General features: G+C 37.5%; 1 protein-coding gene across 1 annotated transcript in view; it reads right to left on the reverse strand.

Moving 5' to 3' along the window:
* The window catches only part of LOC121296533 (DENN domain-containing protein 4C-like), a 62,209-nt gene that overhangs the window by 38,226 nt on the left and 571 nt on the right, over positions 1 to 23,412 (reverse strand). Inside the window, 7 exon segments of the mRNA XM_041222212.1 lie at positions 77 to 135; positions 234 to 300; positions 924 to 1,165; positions 1,447 to 1,616; positions 2,553 to 2,622; positions 3,575 to 3,827; positions 9,860 to 10,176. Of these exon segments, the coding sequence (XP_041078146.1) occupies positions 77 to 135; positions 234 to 300; positions 924 to 1,165; positions 1,447 to 1,616; positions 2,553 to 2,622; positions 3,575 to 3,827; positions 9,860 to 10,164 (1,166 nt within the window). The 5' untranslated portion in view covers positions 10,165 to 10,176.

The raw sequence follows: 23,412 nt of genomic DNA on the forward strand, positions 1-23,412 counted from the left end.
TATGAATGTATGAAGCATTCTAGCAATGGTTATATAAATTATACACCAAAGACAAGCTTTCTGATTCTGAACATACCTTAGTGGTAAAGGCGTGCAAACAGGCTGCGAAAGTATCAAGGCATCATGGGCAGAGAGCTGTATAAAATAACAAAAAAAATGCAGGTTAGCTTCTATCGTCAATCAGAGCACACAGTATAAAATACAACATTGGAGAAACACATTAACTATCTTGCCTGAACTAGGATTCTTGGTCTCTGTGGTGACGGGAAAGGAACGCTGTGCATAAAGTGGGAGATGTGCCTAAAACAGAAATCATCATCATCACATTTATTTTAGCACCCATACATACTTGACGCTGTATTTCCCAGGTTTCATAAGTTCTCTTTAATGTCTTAAATATAGAGTCTGTTCACTAATAATTCCACACTGCCCTAGATTTGCTTCTCTGAAGCTAACTGGAATAGCAAATGAGGACAGAATACATAAAACCTTCAGAAACAGAGCTACATAGCTAACCCTCATTGCCAAAACAAATTCTAACCCGAGACTCAAAGGGTGAAATGCTTCTCAACTTGAAAGTCTTCAAGAAAAAAAAAAAAAAAAAAAATTATATATGAATAGATTTCTCTTGTTAAATGAAGAAAAAACCTCATTTTGCCCTCCCCTGCATTTTTTAATGAAGGGGTTTGCTTTCTCATCTACAAAAACGATGTGTCATTTTAATTTTAAACCTCCTAACTAGATTACATTTTTGAAATGGCGGCTTTGTGGAAAGCTGGTTTGTGGCCTTACTTACAGTATACAAATACAATATATAACACATACATAAACACCAGACCATCAACAAGGTCTTGTTTGATATGGTGGCTCACTGCAGCTTAAATCCTCAATGATGTTGTGGTCAATTACAATGTACAACCTACTTTTCAATGGGAAGAGGGTGCGGTCCAGAGACAGACAGCTTGTAGAGGAACATGAGGAACTTGCGGAAGGACTCGAAGAAGGGCCAGTGCGAGAGCAGACAGATGCACTTGTTGGTGTTGACACGCTTGTTGGGGATTATCTTCTTCTCCACTGCAGTGATGAGGCCCAGCTGCAGTTTCTGCTTCTCCATCAGCATCTCCGTGGAGTAAGGCTCATAAAACTGAATAGCAGCACCGTACACCTGGGGGAAGAAATGGGGTTAAAAGTAGCTTGCACTAATTCTGCAAGACAGCATATGCACTTCTCAGCTAAACAACTGAATGTAACTCTTGGAATTTCTCATAGAACTTGGACGCTTGAGTTTGAAAATCAGAATTGGTTCATTTAGCGATTTGTAAAACAAACAGATTACAAATGTATATTTTACATCGAAGGAAACCAGGAAATTTTCTTTTATAAAAAAATAAACAAATAAATCTTGCATCTGTACTTGTACTAGTGAGTAATTAAAGAATCACCCACCTTTTCCCCAGAAGATACTGTTAAGACGAATGTTGAGAAGACTGGCAGTGGATATCTAGTGTTAGGAGCCCAGCACTCTATGGTAGCTCCCATAGGAAGGCAGAATAGGGGGACTGATTCTGATAGGGGGAATGATTCATAGTCTTCTTCTGGATACCTGAAGATCAAACCTGTCACACAACACAGCATTTTAGTTCCCCTTTTCAGGAGTTTTGTTATTTATACAGCGGTGACCATAAGTGGTGGCACCCTCAACAAAAACATCCTGTTTTTTCTTACCACATTTATGATAATACATAAAAGTGCATTATAATTAATCAGACTCTGTACTGTAGTGTAACTGTTTATATATTTAAAATGCATGATGATTGCATGTTGCATTACAGCTAGAGCGTAACTCTGTAGACGTTTGTGTTTGCTCAAGTGTGGGAGAGGATCCGATTCCGTTGTAATCCTGCCTTAAGGAAATATTTGCTCTTCCACCGATTTAAGAATAACAGGTCAACATGCTAGATAAACATAATCCACCAATACACAAACTACCTCCTTGTGGTGAAAAATAAGCCACACAAATCAAAACCTTCCAATCAAAACAAACAATGTGTACCAGGGTGAAGGCTGGGTAAGAACCAGCAACCCTGCACACTGCATGGAGTCAACCAGAGTGCAAGAGAGCTGGCCCCATCAGCATTTGTGGTGTTAGAGTTCCTGATCGTTATGGCAGCGTATCACACAACACTGCCCACTACAAATGAAAACACTTGGCAAAGGTCACACCTTAACAGGTTAAGAAACTACTATACAGGAACAGTAACAAAATCTTTAGAACAGCCATTCAGGAGAAATGTCGACATTGCGCTTATCTTCATACAGCAGGACAACAACGTTAGCAACAGTTAGTCAACGACCATGGAGACATGGATATGAAAGAATATTACTTCGATCTGTTAGGAACTTACACGATGCTGAAACACTGCTTTGCTTACAGAGTTTGACGAAAGCAGCATAGACACACCAACATAATTAGAATTTCGCTTGCAACACCTTATGTGTCAATATGCTTGACCACCGGTGTGAAACACAGTAATATAAAAACAGCCACTTACCAGCCTTGTATGCTATTGAATTGGAAGTAGAGACTGACTTCTTGTAGCAAATATATACATTGGAGCCCCACTGAAACAAAGTTGAAACAAAAATACACAATGAAACGGTCTGATTTACAAAGAGATAACCTTTGTTCAGGGGAAAAAATACCAGGCTAGCCCAAAATAATACATGAAAATGACTAAATATAGGAGTACTTTCCACTGAAATAGGCAAGTAAGTATAATTCACAGTAAAGGGTTCATAAACCCAAACTCACTAGTTACAAATACATATTTTTTTAGCTTTATTAATAAATACATCTGCAGTATTTAAAATGCAAAGTTTCAATTATTAATTCAAAAGGTTGCTTTAAAAATAAGGAAAATATATGAAACCAGAAATGGGAAATTGGAAATGTGAAAAAACATCATTGCTATGTCCGGAGGTTGAAACAACGTGATACTGAAGCGGTTCATTCCTACTGGGCACCACCTTTAAAAGGAACTTTATTGAGAGCATCAAAAAATGTTGTCTGTAGATTAGCCAGCGGTTAAAACAATGCGGCAGTGAAATTCAATCTACACTGAAGCGGGAATCTTCTGCATTCCCTGTTTTCATAAAGGTAGTTCTGTGTCACACACTAACAATTGAAGTATCAAATTGTAACTGACTTGCACGTACCTTCATTTGGTAAACAAACACAATGAACTGCAAAACCGCACATGAAAATAAATGCCTTCTCAACTGCCAGCACTACAAAGGTTCAGTGGAAAGCACCCATTAACCTGTTATCTAGGGCAGCTACTGAAAAACAAAACCGCTTGCAGAACAGTGACACATGGAAAAAAAAAAAAAAAAAAACAAAGGTTCCAGTTAATGGAAACCGTCTGCTGGATATCACATATTTTATATCCAACTTTGTATAGATTTCATTCAACACTAGTTGATATAACCAATAATTTCTGACTCTGGACAGGGTTGATTAAGATTTGGGTTCAAAAGTTTGGCTTTCTGAAGAGCAGCAAAACATTTTCTTTACCATCCCACAGTTTAAGTTCTTATCAATTTTGCAGAAAGTGTGTGGTGGGGTCTCTCCCTTGCTGGTAACAATAATGCAGATATCAGTGACTGCCAGCGAGTTCTGAGGCCTTATTAAAGGTGCCCTCCGAAAGGTGATAAAGATGCGCTGGGAGTTGACTGAGCTGTTGTTGACATTGGCACAGCGTCCGTAGGGTGTGGCCTGGATCACCTCGCAGCCTTGGATTAGCCTCTCCTTCCCCTCATACAAAACCCTGCAAGATAAAATGGGAAGCAGATCGGAATATAGGGGCATTCTGTCAGACAGAGAAATTAACAGCTTCTTAGTGGGTCACATACTGAATCCTGGATTTGAATCCAGCTTAGATGACAAGTAAAGTGAATGTATCCCCTGAAATGGACAGTAGACAAGCTAACAAACCAGTAAAATACCACTTTACAACAAACTTCCTCTTTTCTTTTTAAAATAGAAATCCCCACTGGCATTATTCCCCACGCATGCTCGTTAACCCTTCCCACACTGCTTTTTGCCACCCCTAATGAGACAGGATGAGAAGCCAATTCATGCATCACTTACATTGGAGTCAGAAAATGAGGAAACAAACATTTTCACTGCTTAGCAAAACAGCTATGGCAATGGATAATGCAGATGATGGAAATTTATGAAAAAGCAAACAACATAAAAAAGCTATCGTTATTGTGCGGTTTATTGTGTTTATTTCTGATCAATGACGCCTTTCTGGAGTCCTCTGAATGCCTTTCCATTTTTTTCATTTTATCCATTTAAATGGAAAAGCATAACAAAGCATAGTGTGTATACACTGAGCAAAAAAAGGGAAGGGGCAAAATGGAGTTTGTGCCCCTAGACCCTCCTTAATCAAAGTGGGGGTGGCACGTGCCCCCTGTGCCCTATGGGTTAGACGCCTATGTATACAGGCATATTTCTTTTTTTTTGTCCTGCGGTTGCTTTTAATTGATTTTCCTGCACATACCACTACTTTGCATATGATGCAGAACAGACGATTGTAAACATCTAACACTAGTGCGTACAATGCTCTTTCAAATAAATTTGTTATAATTTTGAATGTGTAGTTCTTAAGAACGGTATTATTGTCACTGCTTGGCCCTACCCCCTCTTTCTGTACAAATTTAACACTGTACAGCTGTATGTCTGCCTAGAAGAGAAAAGTTACTGCCTCATGCATTCACTTCATATTCTGGTGCACTGGCTGTTTCAGGGTTCTCCATTATTGGTACTGCTTTGCTATGAGTGGTGTACAGTTTTACTCCTACAATAGCTTTGTATAACAGTGGTTTCCAGCCTGCACTTCACAGACTCTGACTCATTACTGCCTCATCATGCTTTCCCTTCATACCCTGTTTCTGGCTCTCTTCCGATACCGGTACTGCTTTCTTATGAATGATGTAGTTTTCCTCCTACAGTAGCTTTGTATAAGAGTGGTTTTCAGCCTGCACTTCAGACTCAGTGACTCACTGTGCTCCAGAAAGGCCAATCTTGAAGCTTGCCAGTCTTTTAAACAGTGTTTTAATTGCTTGTATGTTTTCTCCCCACACACAGCCAATGCGTTCAAGCTGATCAAAACTATTATGGTCTTATGGTATTATGTTCGACACTGCAAAATCAGCTTTCTAAATAACACTCTTATTTTTAATAAAATACTATCAAAATATTTAAAGTGCTCCACTGACTGATGATACTCCTTGCTTTTCTGATTAAATGTATTTCTTTTTTGACTGCCTGGACTCCATAAGTGCTGCAAAACCGTTATCAGCCAATTATGCAAACAAATAGCAGACTTTGATATCTTTCTTCGGTAGCCAATTTGACATTGTATAGCATGTCCAGACACAAAATGCCCACCAGACAGAGAGCTTAAAAAAAACACAACAATTTGAAATTTGTTTTTTGCTCACAGTTGCGTACAAAACAGCTTTGCCTTATTCTCAGGACAGCAGTTTATTATACTGCAATATGCACAAACAACCAACTTTGTTCTACAACTACATTCACTCCACTTCTATTCCCAAAGAACAGAGACTTGCATACAGATTTGCATTACGAGATCTCTTAAGTATATGGCCCTATAATCTGATCACCCTGCACCTGTAAGCACCATGGTACCTTAATCAGCTACAATCATACGGTGGCAGGGAAAGTAGTAAACTGCATGCCTTGATCTCCAGGAAATACCAGCTAATATATCTGCTCTACAGTGGAGGTTCAAAGCAAATACTGTCAGGCTGCCTAGTAAGCCAAGGAGAGCACCTGCATGAACTCTGTAGGGACGGAGCTTTGAAGATGCTTAGATAATGCAAGGAACACTGTCAACACATTAAATAACTTCCATTAAAACCATCAAAAACAGGAGAACGTTATGATTGTGTTGTGTCAATATCAGCAAAGTCATTAATCCAACCACCCAGACAAATAAGTGGGGCTTGAAAGTTTTCACGTTTTATTTTTGATCACAAGACGTCCCTTAAAACTAATTGTAAGCCGATTCTGTTTCCTAATTAAAAACTCAGAAAAAGCAGTTAATTACAAAACAAATCTCTCTTGTTTTTACCTTCATATCTTGACTGAGCCTGATTCTGTAACAAATTACACTGATTGCTCATCCCTGCTCCTAATTGCATTTTATTCTTTCAGTCATCTAGTTTACCACTGTGCTTTATTTTCACTCGTTTAACAGTTGTCCTGACAGATTTACTTTTCAGCATAAAACACCCATAATAGCAAGTGCTTAAAATCTTCTCGATTTGTAGCAAAGAAAATTAACGATGATCAATTTTCAACAAACAGTTATTTATTAAGACATAATTTATAAACTGAAGTTCAACTATTGCGGAATGTTTACAAAAAAAAAAAAAAAAAAGGAGTGACAGCAGCAATGTTTATTTCACCTGCAGATGGCCATCACTAAGTGATTATATGTAATTTGTATGTTTATTTGTTAAAATAAAGTCTGTGAAAAAAATTTAAACCTGACATTCTTTTAAAAATAAATCCCTAAATCAGAACTTCGATTATTCATAATATCTTGCTATTTAACATTTGGATTTGTGGATGAACGTTTGAAAAGGACACTCTGAGTGGGTTTCCAATGCTCCCCCTGTTGCGATATTTTCATTTCGTGGCAGTCATCGCTGAAAATCCCCTTTTGCAAAGGTATGTAGAAGAGAATGGGAGCAACATTTGGACTGCAAGTTTAGGGCATTCACTTTTAACTTCAATTGTAACTTCAGACCCTCATCATTTGACAGTTCCAGCAATTTGTCCTACAAACTTGGAGCTTTTTTTTTTTTTTTAAAAGCCTGTGATCTTGTCAAAAAATCCAAAAGACACTCGACATGTTTCCCTGCATAGAGATATTGAGCTGATTGAAGTGATCAAATATATCCGCCAAATATGCAAGCTTGGCGAGCCATTGTAAATTCCAAAGGTATATTGCGAAAGGAGATCTCTTTTGAGTCAGAAAGGCTTCAAGTTCCCATTGCAGTTCTTACACACGGTTTAGCACTTCACCACGGGGTAACCATCGCACTTCAGCGTGTAAAAGTAAATGACGGTGATGGGCGTGTACGAATAAATGACGGTGATCGGCGTGTAAGAGTAAATGACGGTGATCGGCGTGTAAGAGTAAATGGCGGTGATCGGCGTGTAAGAGTAAATGGCGGTGATCGGCGTGTAAGAGTAAATGGCGGTGATCGGCGTGTACGAGTAAATGGCGGTGATCGGCGTGTACGAGTAAATGGCGGTGATCGGCGTGTAAGAGTAAATGGCGGTGATCGGCGTGTAAGAGTAAATGGCGGTGATCGGCGTGTAAGAGTAAATGGCGGTGATCGGCGTGTACGAGTAAATGGCGGTGATCGGCGTGTAAGAGTAAATGGCGGTGATCGGCGTGTAAGAGTAAATGGCGGTGATCGGCGTGTAAGAGTAAATGGCGGTGATCGGCGTGTAAGAGTAAATGGCGGTGATCGGCGTGTAAGAGTAAATGGCGGTGATCGGCGTGTAAGAGTAAATGGCGGTGATGAGCGTGTAAGAGTAAATGGCGGTGATGAGCGTGTAAGAGTAAATCGCGGTGATGAGCGTGTAAGAGTAAATGGCGGTGATGAGCGTGTAAGAGTAAATGGCGGTGATGAGCGTGTAAGAGTAAATGGCGGTGATGAGCGTGTAAGAGTAAATCACGGTGATGAGCGTGTAAGAGTAAATCGCGGTGATGAGCGTGTAAGAGTAAATCACTTGTTCCTTTTTATCAACGTATTAATTAAATATGGCATTTGAACATAAAATATAATGTTGGTAGTTAAAATAACTAAATTTAATACATATTACCACAATTACTATTATTATTTTTCCCCAATCAGACTTTTGTTGCTGTAATAGTAAGTAAAGCACCTGAAGACACTTCAAACCTGTCCGATTGTTTATAGACATCACTTGGCTCATTGCTGGCACTAAAATAAAGCAGGAAAACCTAATAATTATATTACAGTTCAGTTCAGAAAACCAAATGTCCAGCACAGTTGTGTGAATCATATTTGCAGTCTTCCACTAACACAGTAGTTCAATCCACAAATAAAGGTGTTTTGAAAAGACCTGTTTAGCTTATTACTGGCACTTACAATAACAATAAAAAATATGAAACAGTTTAGTAACAGTCCAGCAATGTCATTCGAGAGTAATCCTATGTACAGCACACCACAAAATTAAGTTTAGCGTTTTACTGGCATTATAATAACTAGAATAAAATATGAAACACTAACAAAGGCGTGTTGACTGACTCGTTGCTCTAAAACAGGTATGTTACCCGATAGTAGTTTAAATAACATCACTTAATGTAAATGCATAATTAATCCTCTCAAGTGTTTCTTTCCTAATTCTGCAGTGTTTTTTGGAAGATTTAAAAAGAGACGTGTCTCCAGACAGACTGTCCTTATGAAACCATCGGTGTGTAGTGTAGTGAATATATCCTTTACACAGTAAAGTGATCAATTTCCTTTAAGGATTATATAGCTAGAAAAATAGTGGAGCTAATTTCTTCATGTCAGAAAATATAATTCAATTAAGAAACATGGCCATGCTTTAAACTTGCTAAGTATATCTCCATTAAATGCATGGTGGAAAGACAAACTAATCAACAATGAAATATGCAATTAAATTCAGCTTACTTCAGGAAAGCTCCACCTTGCCCATATGGTCTTAATTTTTCAGCAAAGAATGCAGTGCTTTGCCATTTTTGCTGGCTTATTTGCTTTCTTATTCTCTATGTCTTTACAACTGGCATTATGATATTTAATGGTATTGACTCGTACATGACCACGTGAATTACAGCAAAACTTTAAGAATCTATGACTATCGCACCATCCTCACACAGTCAGATTTCTTTTAGCTCTCTTACTGAAACATCGTTTTTTTTTTCTTCATTAGTGCAGCCGCCATGTTGAGTTTCAGCAGAGACATGGAGTGAAGTCACATGACGAATAAACTAGCAAAAAATAAAATAATGGACATGGTATGTCTTCTTCAATTACTATACACTTAAATGTATGTTTGACTAAGGTGCTGATTACATTTTTACCAGATTGAAAACGCTTGAGATGATTTCTGAAACTGACGTTTTTTAAAAGGGAAATAAAACAAAAACCATCAAAGTGTGAGTATTGTGATTTTTATTTATGTTTACCGGAGTATTTATACTAATAATGCAGGAAGATTGTGCGTCGCTGATTTTAATATTCAATTATACAAGTTAAAAACTGTAAAGTTCATGAGCAGTACCGAGTAGCACTCCCTATAGAGACAGAATCGCCAGACGCCTGCTTTGCCAACCGTGTACCAATAGATTGGCTGGTGCCCAGGTGAGCTCTGCACTAATGCAACGTGCATTTTTACAGAGGGAAATCAGAGAGTCAGCTGCAAGACAAACACAAATATGCTTATGTTCTCAAAATAATAGGTTTACCTCAAGAGGCTGGAGTCTTGACTGAGATTGTTATTTATGATAACAACTTGCGAAAGTTAGTAAACCGAGTGCAAAGGTTGGTGCCAGTTATGCCCTCAATTAGCAGGAAAGCACACCAATAGATCAAAACCCATTGGATGGAGTATTTACAATAATTTTACCCAATCAGTTTCACAGCCATTTATTACATTATTCATCGTCATTTTCACTATTTGGTTGATGGACCAAAAAAACAACCCTAAATGATGGGTGGACTTATTCAAATAAAAGAAAGCCTGTTTTGCTTAACTGGTTCTTACCCAATATCATCCAGTGGTGCTTTATTCCTTCCCCTCTTGTAACACAGAAATAACTCTGGGCTCTTGAGGCTGCCATGGTTCAGGTTAGCCGGCTGTCCCGTGTATGTGGTTTCGATGCAGGTGAAGCCCTCAGGCACTGTTTCTCCTGCCGATTTGTTGATGACTGAGATGTCTGTTATGGGGGCCTTGGGGCCACTAGACTTGGTATCCGAGAGGCTGATCTCCTGGTCTAGAGGTGTGGACGTGTCAGTTAGCCCTGCGACTACAAAGTAGTCTGTCACTCGGTGGCCTTTGTCTTCAATCATGGCTGGACGAACCTAAAATAAAAATAAAAAAACAACACGACAGATCAAATCAGATGCTGATTAAACCTAAATATTAGTCTGCCAGCCTAAAGTTCTAATGACTCATTCCAGCTCAAGTGGACCAAATTCAAGGAAGGAGTTTCCTTTTGTTAGTGGTGGATGACAAACAAGCTACAAGAAAAATAAATCTAACATTATTTTAAAAAAAAAGTCAGTTTAAACACTTAAGTTTTAAGGCAAAATTTAAAAACATTGACTCTGGGAAGGGCAATAGGGGCATAAGAACAGAAGGACCTATGACCCACAGTTCATAGTCTGGTCATGCGGGGACATGAGAGCCCAACATCAGTGGCCCGCAAATTGCATCTAGGGGTATAAACAGTAGGGGTGGGAATTTCAAGTAATTTAGTGCTCGAGTACCCAAACCGAATGCCAGACAATACTATTCTACATATGTGCCACAATAAAACATATGTGCCTGGAACCGCCACGGTTATACTCATACCTAAAACCACTGCCAGCAGTCATTATGATGGTACATTTTAAACATCAATATTAAAATGAAAGACAACTGATTAAGAGCATTACAATAAAATGAGCTCTGGCCAATGGCTGTTAATAGCAAGTAAAATGTTCATCTCATCAGTGCATGCCTACTGATCTAAACATTTCCTAAGAAAATAAAAAATATATATACATGTGGTTGAAGGGGAAACAAAAACTACATACCACTGAGGGTGTGGTTATCCCTTGGGAACAGCTAGTTAAGGCAATGCTTTATTGTTCAATTTGCATTACTGGTTTTAGTGATGTTTTGGATGTGTTGTGTTTCTTTTTACTCCAGATGTTGAGAAGCTGGGTTCATGCTGTAATGATTTCTACAATTTACAGTGTGTACACAGGAAGCTCGTCCTGCAATCCAGCATGGGTTTAATTAACTACTGGTTTTATAAACTTGAAGGTCTTAAAAGTATGAAAACGGATCCACAGCCCTGAGGAACTTTAAAAAACATAACAGAATGCACCAATCTCCAAATTTCAAAAATAACTGTTTATTATACCACATACTTGAGATTAAACTGTAAAATCAAGTAGATGCATAACAACTGCACAAAAGTGACATGGCATGCATCCCTTTCAACACACATCAACGTTTCATTTCCCTGACAGTAAAGCTTCAGTTCAGAGCAGTCCATGTTGAAAAATGTTAAAATAAACACTCGTGCTGACAAGAAACTTCAAAGTGCTTAAGAAGTCAAGGCAGGAATTTTCATTTTCAGCTGCTGCATGTGTTTTCTTAAGGGACTTACTTAAAAATTTAGATTGAGGACTACATTGGAGGAGCTGCAGAGAAGTCCAAGCTCAGCAAATAACGGTGGATTTTTGCTTTTCATCTTCATTGCACAATTACCAAAATATTGCACTATTGTTTGGTGTGTGTCCTTCTGTATTAAGTGAAGTGTTGCTGCCCACAGGCTTTACAGCAACTTCAAATCACAATGTTCCATTTGAACACAAAGTTGTTTTACATGCTTTTTCTCCCAATTAGGTTATTCTTTTTAACGCATTCAGTTCTTGCTCAGCAAGCTGAAAGAAGTACTGGAACAGTTATTCCATTCCAAAGAATTGTAAATGCATGAGAATGGTATTGAGACAGCCGTTGGATTGCGATGCAAGGGGTGAGGCATTTGTTGCCAATTTCACCCAAACTGGGACAAATACCTTATATGAGAAAGCCATTTCAGTGGAGCAGCATTATCCCAAAATATTACCCATTTTATATGAATAAATTATTTCACATAAACCCTCCTTTATTTAAAATAAATAAATAAATAAATATTGGTGCACATGAACAGAAAATCTTCAAAAACTAAATATTTTTAAAAAGAACCTAAAAGTATATCTGTTTACTAGATTGTATATTAGTTCTTTATTTTACCCCCAACATGGGTTTCTGAAATAGTAACTGCCAAAGCAGGTATCAAATTGAAAACAAAGGCCCTACTCCAAATACCACAAACCAGCAGCAAATGTCCCAGTACTTTTTGGAGAGTTTGCAAAAGAATATTGTTCCTGCGTTGATGAGGTCTAATTGTGATCCCATTTGTGTAATTTAAGAGGAAATTCATAATGAACAAATCCTTTCTAAGGGTTAATTTATTTGATTCCGTTTGTGAAATGAACACGCTTTTTGCTTGCCCCTTGAAATGAACTGTCGGTCTCTTGGGATCTTCCTAGGAAATAAATAGATATATAAAGTGTTTTAAAAAATAAAAAATACGAACAAAAATAACTGGTGGTGAGCAATTCTTACCGCACGCCCAGGGTGCGTTGTGAGGCACTGCACTGGCACTCGAGGGAAGGGCTTCCAAGTTGTTGTTTTTTTTTTGTTTGTTTGTTTGGGTTTTTTTTGTCTTTGCAGTCTTCAAGAGAAGCTGACCAATAATTTCTGAGGCTGCTTTCACACTGATGCCGGTAACCGACATAATTTCCCTAGATTGTAAACCAGCATTAGATGATATGCGGACTAAACGACTTCTGTGTCAGTTTGCACATTGCCGCAGTTCTTTGTAAAATTACTGACACACATATGTTTCCTACACAATATTCATGATTAAATTTGAAATCCTAAAATACAGTTGTGTACAGAGTATGAAGCCAGTCTCTCAAAGTATTAGGTCTTTATCATCTGGAAACCAAAAAACCCACAAGATCCCATCATAGAATCTCGAATGGTTTATGGGATATATAACTATTGAAATAACTGGCCATGGAGGCAGATTGATAACTGCATAGCTCCCCTCATAAGGGAAGCTGAAAAACATTTAATACTGCTTAAATTTTATATACAAAAATTATTGTTTGTTGAATATTTCTGCCAACACTACTGCAGCTGCTATTAATAAAGGCAAGAAGGATTGATTAACATAAAAATCTAACCATAAATTTATTGTTGGAAAAAGGAAACAGAGCCTACACTATGAAGTATTTGGCTGTATTTATTGTTTCAAGCAAGTATTTTGTTTCCTGTCACGTGCATTGTATAAACTTAGGAAACCAAACAAATGGATGACCTGAAGGTTTTCCCAACCCAAAATTCCTGAGTTAGCAAAAATAACAACTGCATGAAATCAAGTTCCTTGAAATAAGCCCACACGATGCTGGCCAGAACTTGTGATCCTACACCTCAGATCCTGCGGTACTTTGTCAACATGAAATAACTGCTACATTAAAATAACTACTCTACACAGAACCACAAGAAACTGTATCCAGAGGACTAAAATCAGAAGAACACTCCTTCAGTCTGTGACACTTATATGAGTTCATGCAAACTGGAAACAAAAGCAAGGTGGGAAGCTGCAAAACAATCAATGCCATGCTTATTCCCTAGTGAAAACCAAGATCGGCTGTGTCAGCAATCAGTTTCCGTGCATGTGTTTGTGTGGACCGGTCACCAAGTTTGGTATCAGCACTGGCAAGACTGCATCTTTTATTCAAATTACTTTTTTAACCAGAAGAATGCAAGGTTCACAGTAGTATGTAATAACAGGGATGGAAATAAGACTCCTACTGCATAGCAGTTTTACCCATTGCAGATTTTAATATGAGCTTGATTAACTACATTGTATAGGTTCAAGATTTGCTTACTAAACTCCTAGTAAAACCGGAAATGGATCAAACTGCTGTGCAATGGGCGTCTTATTTCCATCCCTGTAATGAGTTGACCTAAGATAGCCCTACATGAGTATGTAATCCTGTTTCCAAACACTGTCCTTTTTAGAGCTGGGAAGGACCAGTGCACAAGGGGGTCAAGTGACTTGCCCAAGGTCACACACAGAGCAAGTCAGTGACTTAAAAGTGTCCACTTCCATTCACTATACAAGTCCCTTATATAGCTGTATAAAAACACACACACAGACACACACAAATGCATGCACACAGAGACACACACAACACCCATTTTAGAGTTTAGCAAACTATTTTCATTTTAAAATAAGATATCTGGTCCAAAACCAGGTTAAAAGTAATCTCGACGGCTTCTTTCTTGTGATCATTAAACATTCACCTGCTTCTCCTACTGAAATGACCCAGGAAGTAAAGAAGTAACAACCCTACTGAAACTGTCTAGTGCAGTACCAGATAGCATTTCAAAATTAAATGTTTGCCACATCATCTGTTTCTTTCAAACCTGCACATTTGAGACCTATGTAGCTAAATTAATTTCATTAATATTTCTTAAATTTGTTGCATTAGGGGTGGGGGGCAAAATTGCATAAAAGAAATGTAGTGACATATTTAGAATATGGCTTGCACTGTATAGGCTAGGTTCTGGTCCACTAAATAAAGACCAATGACAGCTTCTGCCTATTAGGGTCAAATGTAAAGGTAATCATCTACTGCATGATGTGCACTTCACTGGCAGAACCCTGGAATGTTTTTCCACCTGACACTTTACATGTTACTTCTAGCAGCACCTGCTCCCAAAGTGCCTTAAAGTGTATGGGTTGATGCATAAAGAATCTGATAAAAACAATGTGTGTTAGCATATACCAGCCACACAAAAGGGATCTACCAAGGAATAGTTAATTGCCACATCCACGGACAGTAAACATCCAGAATTCAAGTTAAACCAAAACGTAAATAGACAGTGAATACTATGCAAGATTTTACTAAAAGATTACCAGTTTGTTTATTTGAAATGTATGGTCAGCACATCAAAACCATGATACTCAATCTTCCTAAGAAACCCGTTTTCTCTACCTTATTCCTGACTTGGCACTAAATTAGGATCACAAACGTTACTGCAATAAATAAATATTTTTTTCCCCCAAAGTGGACACAATCCGACAGACTTGTGGAAAGGATATTATGCATTCGCTATGTTGATTAAGAATGCTTCCAAACTGAAATCCATCACCTATATGCAGTGGATTAGCTACTGTCAAATGTGTCGTTCCCAACAGGCCAAAAATGTTAATAAGTTTTCGGTAATTCATTGAAATACATTTTCTTTTTCCTTTTTTTCAGGAATGGGCGAGTGGAAAATGAATAAATTGTTTGCGGCTGTACGGTAAAAGCCATTAACCAGGCAAATAAACTTTTACTGCGGTCAGTTGCTAATGGCATTTAACAGTCTGATAATGCCTTAATGTCATCGGTAGCTAGTCAGTCAGCTAAGTACCAAACATAAAACACTTAGTTTTACATGCCTTGGAAAGCAGATGCTAACTGCAGCACTTAAAATAATTGCATTGTGTAGGGTTAACAGTTCACTCCAATTTGTCATATCACCCGGAGGCCATAAAAAATAAAAACACCTTGTTTTTGTTATTTTCCTTTAAGACGTGTGGGTGTAGACCACGCATTAGGCTTTCCTTTCAAGTCTTAAAATAAAAATTAAAGTCATGACAAACATGCAAGTCCACTAACAAGTTAACAAAATCAACACATACAAAACAAACACACACAGTGTGGACTTTACACTAGTTTTCCCATCGATAATTCCTGTTCCCAGGCTCAAGACATATAATATGCTCCTAACCTGAAAGGAAGGAGGTAGTAATAATGGGCTTCTGCGTGGTAGCTTGTTTTTTCATCAGGAAGTCCTTCACACGAAGCTCTGAGCACTTTACGTTGTCACAGCTTCCAACAGTCCATTTAGTGATGCAGGGGCTTTAAGCGGAAGGGGACACAGGCAGGTGTATTCAATAGTGAACCACGTCCTCTCTTTAAAAAACAAACTGGAAATCCATGATAATACAGCAAGGAGGCGGTGAAAAAGCTGAAAGGCATTTAAGTGTGCTTGAACTGTTCAGTACTTCTTTCAAGATTTAAATTCTCACAAGGTCCACACTGCATTAGGCCCAGAAACTATATCTTATCTATGATTTAGTGTGGGAAAATAAACAGAAGTGCAATTTCCACAACAAGCGTTTAAGAGATGATAAAAATACAAATAAATAAATAAAAATAAAAAAGCACACATTTACAGTATGTAAAATACCATTTACTTACCTTGCTTCATTAAAATGTACTGAAAGTAAGTTTAACTGAAAGACTACTCCAGTAGGAGTATGAACAACCAATATATGAAAGCAACCTACACTCCTGAGCACAGATTTGCTGCACTGACTGACTTATGAAGATAAAAATGGAAAAGAACTTGCTTTTCATACTCAAATACAGACAGTAAACACCTTATAAGTCACATGAGTGTCACATAATTGTAAATCAATACAGCCTGAAGTTCTAACTCATTCAAATATGTACTTTAAAAAAAACAACAAAAAAAAACGATGAGAACGATGAGGGTTAAAATGTAAAATCTGGAAATCTTGTCGGAGCAGCTTGGAGCACTGGGGTTTAGTTTTAGCAGAGAGAAGGGCTACAAATGATAGCCAGGGCGACTGTGGAACCCTAGCAAATACAATCACCAAGGTCCTTCTTGCTCTGCTGTCTTCTAAGTCACAGTCACCCTAAACGCCGTCCACAGGAGTCTAAATTCCAACCCTGTACCCCACAAAACAGGAATCTCTAAGCCAACCTCTAAACCACTCCTTATGAGTATATCTGACAGCCTGTAAAAGATAAAACTCCTCCTAGGCAAAGTTTGATATCATATGTTAAGAAACCAACCCTGTGACCACCTTCAGAGGGTACTGTAAATCAGAATTCACTTTATAAGTCATTCAGAGTGTGATACCACTGTACTTTTTGGGGAAGTGCCATTGGGGCTTTGTAGGATTAATTACAAATGTTTACAAAATATCTGAAATGTGTGCTTGCCTTCAATTGTTACAGTTTTTCACAAGCTGCAACTGCTGTGTTGTAGGTCCCTGAGATGTCATGCAGCCGGGCTCTCAGGTTGCACACATAATGACACTTGCAATGGGATTCAAAACCCAGAAGGCTCCATTACTATTCCGTTCCTAACACCTGTGTGGACTCTTGAACTGTAATCCAAACACCTTGTTTCATCTAACTGCCACCCCTTCTCACGTAAGATCAAGAATACGCATGGCTGGTTTCAAAGACTCTAATTAGCACTTAACTTGGCTGTCTTATGCACACAAGTGATGAAGTTTACATACCAGGTTTTGCCATATGGAAACAAAAAAAAAAACTTAAATCAGACATAGACATTAAACACGTTTGTTTACTTGCCTTAAGGCTCCTACACACCAGATATGATGCAACAAGCGAAACTGTGCAGTGATGCAACAAAATGAATAGAACTTACAGGTGACACGACATGCAGCTTCAAGGCACATGGTCCAGCAAGGTGAAGCAGTATCCAAAATCACTGGCTGTAGAAAAAATACTCAAGAGTTTTATAACAACGATCAGCTTCTTGCTACCTCCGCTAATCTGCAAGGCACAAGACTAACTTAACGTTCTCCTATTCCCCCACTACTTTCGTGGGGTTTGCCCAGATCTCCCTGAGCTACAACAAACAAATGTCCCATTGCAAGGACTTTGTAAACGAAAGACAGCGGCTCTCGTTTTCAGCTGTCTCCACTTGCTTGGTGTGGTTCTTCACCACCGCCTGTTGCTGAGCCAGAACCTTTTCCTTTTCTGCTCTTTGCACTCTAGGCGTGTTAACTGGGGCAGTCCACCATTCCTGCAAGCGCTTCCACAGTGTTGTAAACTGCAAGGCCTAACAGAGGGACAGATTGACATAATTCATGGGAAGGACCATAAATAATCTTTCTAGAAATAGAAAAAACATAGGAAAAATAAATAAAAATGACTTGTCCGACAGACAAAGTGCAACGGCAAAACTTCTTGTCCTGGGTGCGATACGAATTGCACACCCCTGTCTTGAACTGCTACTCTTTATACACAGTGCAGTAAACGTATTATTCTTAAACACATTTAGTACACAGTTTACTTTTCTTTTTACAGAGCTGAAAAAGGGCTTTTGTCACAAAAGTCGGTGACTGGCTAATTCTTCAAACTCATCATTTAAACTTGTGTGGAATGTGTACTGATAGGCTTAAGAGAGTCACATGGACTGAAGGGAAGGCTAAATGAACTCTGAACGATTTGTAGTTACTGTAAGAGTGTAAATAGAGAGTTAGTTTTGCGAGTTGCGAGGTATGTTTTTGTACAAAAATGGAATTTGGCAAGCAATCGCACAAGGTAAATGCACAGGCAGCACTGGAGTTACTTTTGGAGGATGGAAGTGACTGATTACTCAAGTGGCAGCGAGAATCTTGATTTGGAGGAGGAATAGGTTGTAAATCCTACTTTTACTGTATATATCAGCAAAGAATCCAGCGACACTGAAGGCAAGACGATTCATGATTTTATTTTTGTACTGTTCTTTTATTTATGCTCACCTATCACCTACTAACATGCCATTACATATATTACATTAGTATATTTATGAAATGTTATCGTGTTTGCCAGTTTCCTTGCAAGTTTGATCATTTGTTGCGTTTGCCTGTCAGATTGACCACATCAATAATTATTTAGGTAGATTATTTACTTTATACAGTGACGTTATAAATAAGTCTTTTTTTCTGCACAGGTTTGTATTTCCATTTGCCATCTAGAGGGTGCATGACAACCACATTTGAGTAACGTTAGTAATGTTTGCACCACTGACATTTTAGGTGTGGTTGCTATGTACTAGTCCAGTTATAATGTTTGAACAATACACATTTTATTTTCATGATTACTACAACCTAGTTGCAGTTCGTTGCGGTTTTGCTATACTTGGAAGCAAATAACATTACCCTTATAAAAGCTGAACATAAATTTGCATGGTAATTTTACAGTTTATCGTTCCATTCCCATAATTATAATACACTTGATATGCTTTATATATTTATTTATTTTTTGCCAATGGACAATGTGGCTTTACCATGTTATGAGTGTCTTTGGCCCACAAAGCTAATATGACTTCATCCCATGATGGTCCTTACATATAGCTAGAAACCAGATAAGATCAACAAACATTTTGACTCAGCTTCTTTGGTGTATGAAAAAGACAAAAGTGGAATACAGTAATTATTTTTTATAACGGGGCTATTGAAAGCTATACGATTTCTTTACACATTTAACTAGAGATTCTGTAACTGTACATCACTGTAGTTCAGGATTTGTTGTTGTACTTTATAAAATTGTATTACTGACTATGATTACCGTATTGTACATCACTGCAGTTGTATTATTATTACTGATGATTGTTATTTCACACCTGTCTATAACTGTCTCCCCTTTGTTGTGCAGTGCACAACCATAAGTATCTCACGGAAGAAGAAGTAGAGGTCTTGTAGGGCAAGTAAGAGGGGGAGTGTTGCGTCCTCCAGCTCTCAGGGCTGTTTTGCACACAATAACTAGTGCACCGAAGAAAAGCAGCCGCAAGCGCTCCCATTCACTGGTGTTCAATAAGAGAATGAGGGATGATGCCATGGAACTGGATTATTTGAAGCTATTTCTGAACGATGATGTTATGGATAACATTCAGAAGCAGAAGAATACATTTTCCCAGGAGCAGATGGAGAAAATACCAGCTGATAAACCCCATGCAAGAATGAGGAGCTGGAAAATGTCACTTTAGATGGCCTGTGGCAGTTGTTGGGGCTTTCAGTTTTGATGGGGATAGTGAAAAAGTAATGTCTTGACAGCTACTGATCTGTGGACCCCACCATCAACCCTCCCTTCTGTGGTAGCATCATGAGCCAGAATCATTACAAGCAGATTCTTCAGACACTGCACTTCCAAGACAACAAAGCTGTCAGGCCTGAAAATGATCGCCTTTGGAAAATCTGCCCGTTTGACCGCACTACAGCCTTATTCAGCAGCGTCTATACACCTACGCAAGATATTTCAGTGGATGAGTCTCTTTTACAGTACAAAGGAAGACTTCATTTCAAGCAGTACATCCCAAACAAACAGGCAAGCTTTGGGATGAAGTCATATGAGCTTTGTAAGGCGAAGCCCAACTACACCTGGAAATACTTGCTGTATTTTGGGCAAGATCAGCAACTGCTCAACGGTAAACATAGTTCCAGTTTCTGTGCTGTGATGGAGCTCATGAACTGACTGTTAGATTGGGGGTACTGATTAGCTGTAGACTAACTTACTACAAGAGTCCTGAACTGTGTCTGTCGCTGTATGACAGGAAGACACATTGCCTGGGAACGGTGTGTGGTAATCACCGTGGTATGCGGAAAGATTTGCACACGAAATCAGATGCAACACTATATAAATGTGAGGTAACGTACCGCACAACTGACAAGCTGATAGCACTGTCCTGGCATGACCGGAATTACATCACCATGCTTTCCAACTGCAGTGATACCAGCATAGGGAATACAAGAAAGAAGACCAAAGAAGGCCAGCCCATTCACAAAGCTCAGGTGATTGCAGATTATAATGCCATCATGGGAGATGACAGATGCAACCAGCTGCTGAAGTACTATAACATCCTGCAGAAACCTTCAAATTGTATAAAAATGGTATAAAAGCTTGCCTTTCACCTTACTGGTGTGTCAAAATCAAAAAAAATTACATATATATAATATATATATATATATATATATATATATATATATATATATATATATATATATATATATATATATATATATATATATATATATATATATATATATATACATATATACATATATATATATATATATATATACACACACACACATATATATCTATATATATATATATACACACACACACACACACATATATATCTATATATATATATATATATATATATATATATATATAATATATACATATATACATATTTATTTATAACATATTTTATATATATTATATATATAATATAATAATATATATATATAATATATAATATATATTATATTATATATATATATATTATAATTGGAAAAAGGGAGAAATTCTGTACCTTTTTACATTTTACCATGTTCTGAATTCTGTAAATAGTTTGACAGGAATATTCTTCATATTTTAAGCTTTTAAATGATATATGGTTTTAAGGTAATTTAATACAAAAATGTTATGAATTATTAGTCTAAAAACAAGTGTAGTGCACTTTCTTTCAGAATTCCAAAAAAACTCTGGCTCAGAATTCCAGAATAGCAGTCTAAACCCGACCTGGAAAGGGTTAAGGGTTACCAGCTCAAAGTCTACACCGTTTTTGTAGTGTAGTGCCTGAAGCAGAAAATGACAGACAAAATTATTCTAAATAATAATAATAATAATAATAATAATAATAAATGCATTAGTTAAATGACTCCCACCAAGCAAAAAAAGCAGGCAGCACTATTAGACCACGAGAAAGATAATGGTACAACACCTTGGCACTTCTGGCAACACACAGTACCTACAGACAAGCTGTGACCATAGGCTCTTTCACATAAGGGTTCAGCAATACCAACCTCTTACACTACTGTTACTACTGGCAAAGTTTAAATTCTTCAAGAACGCACACTTTCCACACCAACACATCTATGAACAATTCATGTCAAGTGACCCTGCAACAATGACTTCAGACTGCTCAGCTGTGTCAGTAAAATACTGGTTTCCATTTAAATCAAAATTGAAGGGTGGAAAATTAGTTAATGAATTCCTAAACAACCTTTCCAGTTTTAATTAACCAGCTGTGACTTGCTGTAGGAATACAAACGATAAAAATAGACTCTGGCTGCAATATTATTTATTTATTTATTTATTTATTTATTTATTTATTTATATTCCAATATCCAACTTCCAAACAGACTGCTGAATGATGAAGACTTTGTATTTAACAATTAAAAACGCAAATTACTACAAAATCATGACTGCAGCTTGTAGAGCTTCCACATTCCAAAGCAATTCCAAAGCAATTCCAAAGCAACACATTTTCTGGTAAGTTCACAATATGTAAAATACTGGCTGTGCAATATTTTAGGCCTGTTAAAAAAACCCAAACATAATCATAATAAGAACAACAACAACAATAATAATAATAATAATAATAATAATAATAATAATAATAATAATAATAATAATAAAATCACTTTAATAAAATAATAATAAAATCAACTTCAGCATTTTATTAGGCATTCAAAACAAGCACCACAATCTAAACATCCTAAACAGGTCCCTTTTGTACTACCCTCTGAAACTTCCTTACAAAGACCTCTCACCCTTGACCAGGAGTGCACAGTAATTCTCAGATTCACATTCCCCTTCCCCAGCTGCTAAACCTAACCGTAATGTAAATACAGTAATTGTATACCTCTTGTGTCTCATAATGGTGAGGTTTTGACAGGACACCACTTTGTTAAAATGTTTTAGTTGTGTTTGTATTAAACATTATGGACACAAGCACGCTGGTTTAGAGTGCAAGCAGATTATGGATTGTCAGTCCAGTTTTTAAAAACTCACACTTTGCTTTTTTTTTTTTTTTTTTTTATGTCACCTGCCCTGGTCAAAACTGATTTACGTTAACTAAAATCTTCTGGAAAATGTTTTCATGGGGAGTACACAAGTCCTGCAGCCAAAAACACAACCGGTCCATTAAAACCCATGGAAAACCTGACTGTTGATGTTTGTTTGCTCAAGAAGGAACCGCTTTCAGTGCCACTGTAAATATCCTTGCCATCTCCATTCACACACATCATATTCAATCTCCACACATACGTCTTTTCAGCATTATTATACAGCTCATATAGTTATATTACTGCTTTTAAAAGTGATCTTGTGGTTGTATATGTAGGGAAAAAAACGTTACACTTTTTTCGATGTTCATGTTGTATGATTTTACTGCTGCAATTAAATTATTTTTTTTTTACAGTTTAATTTGTTATTGCTATTAACAAAAATTATCAGCAACGGTTTTAAATGTACGACCGGAGGCCAAAGCGTGTGGTTTGTGTGCAAAAAAAAATAAAATAAATAAATAAATAAAAAAACTCTGGTCACCGATTTATTAAAGACAATAACATCACGAATAAAGTGTTAAGCACTGGATTACAAAAAAAAAAAAAAAAAAAAAAAAAAAAAACACAAACAAGCAACGTCTTCCGTTTTATTTCTCATTTTTAACTTTCATCTGTGTATCTTGGACAGCGAACTGCACAACGACCATATTGAAACGCAAGCAATACCTGTAGTGTCACGCCTGAAACACCTGCCCTGTCTGCTGTAAGCCTGCAAGAATTAACCTATCCCACACAACAGATATCCGGGCCTAAGACGAAAAAAAGTAAGATCGTAGCAACTAAGTAAATGCATTTTTCAAATACCAAG

This window comes from Polyodon spathula, chromosome 2 (assembly GCF_017654505.1).
Source record: "Polyodon spathula isolate WHYD16114869_AA chromosome 2, ASM1765450v1, whole genome shotgun sequence".
Classification (NCBI taxonomy): Eukaryota; Metazoa; Chordata; class Actinopteri; order Acipenseriformes; family Polyodontidae; genus Polyodon; species Polyodon spathula.